Consider the following 3,128-nt stretch of genomic DNA (forward strand, 5'->3'; position numbering starts at 1 on the left):
GTTCGCTCTGATACCATTTGTAATAATCTAGGACCTTATCCAAACTGGCTAGCCGGAAGATATTATTTGGGTTTCTTAGTCCTGTATAAGTACGGAAGAATATAGGCCTATCTCTGATACCAATTTTTCTTTTTCTCTATACGAGCCAACCCACTCCAAAAAGCTATTCTTGGGTGCTTAAGAATATAGGCCTATCTCAGCCTATAATCCTATGGTTTTGATGGTTATATTGCACTGGTTCAATCCACAAATTCAATAAAATTTTCAATCTAATCATCGAAACAGCTCCCTCCTTTATCGCATCATCTTAGATACATAGCTTGTCTGTGATTTTTCAGACAAAAGGACCAAGCTCTTTTAACCTTATCCTCAGATTTAAGGCAAATTCTCCACTCAATTTACTTCCCCTTTGTCCTTCCATGCATTTGCTCTTTGCAACCTTGTCGCCCATGCCCTGCACATTGTACTTAGCATCATTGCTGCCTTCATGAACTCTAAATGTTTGTCTATAATTTGTAGAGAAGTTGCTAGTGTATCATGTAGTCTACCAGTGTTTGTCATTACCTTTTATTAATTTCAGGGTAATTCTGATCAAATAAAATTGAAGTTTATAATTCTCACTACAACCAAAGAAGTGTTTGTACTTCAGCACAACGTCTAAAATTAAAACAACAGAGAAACAAATACAATTCTCACAAGAGATGAGATATGAATTGGATAATACACTGCGGGAAAACTTCGAAGTAATTCCTTATGTTGGGTATGGAAAGTGTTGTTCTGGATGCTGGTAGTAAGAGCCAGGGAAAGCGTTGGGCAGCAACAGCCTCCAAGGCTTATGCTTCAGCTTCTTCGCCAGCTTCGAGGTTCGCAATCTCAACACCTCGCATGCAGCTGACATCAATCCAGAACCCTCAAAAAGAGCACTTCTGTCATACTCCAAAACCCAAGTGTCTGCATCCAATTGCAGTGCTGCCAAGCTCCATTTCCTGTAACTCCATGAGCTGCTGTTGCCTGTTCTCAGGGTAGAAATCAGCTTCCCTTCTGACCACTGATAATTAAACAAGTTAGGAAAGATATAGAAGTACCTTCAACAATACTAGAATTAATAAAAATAACAGAAATCAGCTGGAGAAGGGAGAAAAACTGAGCACCTCTGTGATTCTTCCTGAGAGAAGGGTTAGAGATCTTGAAGAAGACCCAGTGGGGAGCAACCCAGAGGTCCTTAGGGGGCTTCCCCAGACGCTCACTTCTTCTGCTATGGATTTGTATATCACACACTTCCAGTGGAAGAAGAGCTGACCTTCCTACAATTGAAATTTTTCATATGTAGCCTTACTGATATAATTTCAGAACCTACTCTATGAGAAAAGAACATACAATTTTGAGGAAAAAGAAAATGCAATGGAAGTAATGAAATGATAGATGAAGCTCCAACTTAATCAAAAATTCAATGACCTTTCATCATGCCCATTATTGGTGTGGTTAGAAAGGACTACTTGAATTGAGAACAACAAATTCTTTTCAAGTAAATATATGATAATAAGCAATTTCTATATGGTTTTGTTCAATCTGGACGAATTTGATAGATGCCATTAAAATGATTTAGGAAATAAAAAATTGCTTTATTTAGATCCTCAATAGGATCCAAAAATAATAGCAGTTACATGTATATGACAGCTACAATTATCTCCGTAAATGCCACATTCTGGAATTCGTAAGTTATCAATGAATTAAAAAAAAAGAACGATATTGCTAAATGATCTGCACAAAAAATAAAAAAAAATCAATTCATGCGGCATGTCAATTCAGAAGGAAATTATAAGTAATTTGATAAATGTCTTAGATTGCAACCGAAGCATTTTAAATTATCAGAGTATTTTACATGCATACACTATCCTTACATACATATATCCATCCATCCATCCATCCATGCATGCATACATGCATACATACATGCATACATCCATTCATACATGCATATATCCATCCATACATGCATACATACATGCATACATCCATACATACATGCATACATCCATCCATCCATACCTACATACGTGCATGCAACATTCATACATGCATGCATGCGTACATATTCGGAAGGAAAGAAAACAAATATACCTGCTTGAATTCCCAAACGGAATCATCAGAGCTACAATCAGAGACTTTCTCACCAACCGCTCTCTCAATCTTCTGCAGCAAAACCCTCAATCCCCCCGTCAAATCTCCCAATAAAACCCCAGATTCCTCCCCTGCCTGCTTTACGGTCTCTGCAGTCAATTTAGGACTGAAATCAGTCCAAACTACAGCTGAAAACCCCGAATCTAGCACCCACAACAAGCATAAACCAGCAAGAAACCTCAACACCCTGTCCCCAAGAATCCAAGATCTCTTCCTCTTGATGACTGCCTTCTCCGGCGGCCTGGACTTCACGGAGGATTGGATCGGTGGCGTCACGGTGATGGTGGAGCCGGACTCTGGGGTCGCCGGAGGTGTCTCGGGGTCGAACAACACCAAGGGTCTCCTGGGCACAGGTTTTGTGGCGGAGAGCTTGGTGAGGGAACTCTGTTGGATGGCGCTGCCGGATGGGATGAGGTCACGGGTGGCGTTGATGCTGGCGAGGCAGATTTCGCAGTGGCAGTTGGTGTCCTTCCTGCAGCCGGGAAAGTAGCAGCTGTCGCACCGGCCCTCCGACCGGTCTCGGCCGGTGGCCGATCTTGCCCTGGACGATGAGGCCGAGGCTGGAGTCAAGACCACACTCTTCATGTTTTCTTTCTCCTCCCTTCTGCTCTCTCCTTCTCTGGGTTCTTTATTCTATTGGAGACGGGATGGGGGAAGAATTTGAAATTCAAATTCTCCAACGGTCAAGAGAGGAGGATGGTCCTTGCGGTTGGGAAAAATGGCCACGTGGGTGGATGGCTCTGGACTACTGTAGCTGTAAGCCGGAGCGGAAATAATAACCATGGATTTAAAGATCCCACCACGTATTATTGGTAACAATTGACCAGTCTCCTCGGTTCTAAAAGCAGAGTTCGACCGAAGGGGTGCTTCTTGTGATCACCTTTCCCCCTTTTCACCCTTTTTTTGATATGTTTACTGTTTTGTTTGATTATAGATAAGTTAGAGCG

The 3,128-nt window shown here is 41.8% G+C and overlaps 1 protein-coding gene across 1 annotated transcript; it reads right to left on the reverse strand.

Moving 5' to 3' along the window:
* Positions 1-574: 574 nt before the first annotated feature.
* LOC103718083 (C-8 sterol isomerase) lies at positions 575-2,818 on the reverse strand. The gene is made up of 3 exons (XM_008806731.4): positions 2,122-2,818; positions 1,152-1,304; positions 575-1,048 (listed from the first exon to the last, which is right to left on the reverse strand). Exons 1-3 carry the CDS (start codon positions 2,764-2,766, stop codon positions 752-754), a joined length of 1,095 nt encoding a protein of 364 aa, XP_008804953.1. The 5' UTR covers positions 2,767-2,818; the 3' UTR covers positions 575-751.
* Positions 2,819-3,128: the final 310 nt, after the last annotated feature.

The sequence above is a fragment of the Phoenix dactylifera genome, chromosome 5 (genome assembly GCF_051530095.1).
Source record: "Phoenix dactylifera cultivar Ajwa chromosome 5, Ajwa_hap1_PhDact_Kaust_v1.1, whole genome shotgun sequence".
Taxonomy (NCBI): Eukaryota; Viridiplantae; Streptophyta; class Magnoliopsida; order Arecales; family Arecaceae; genus Phoenix; species Phoenix dactylifera.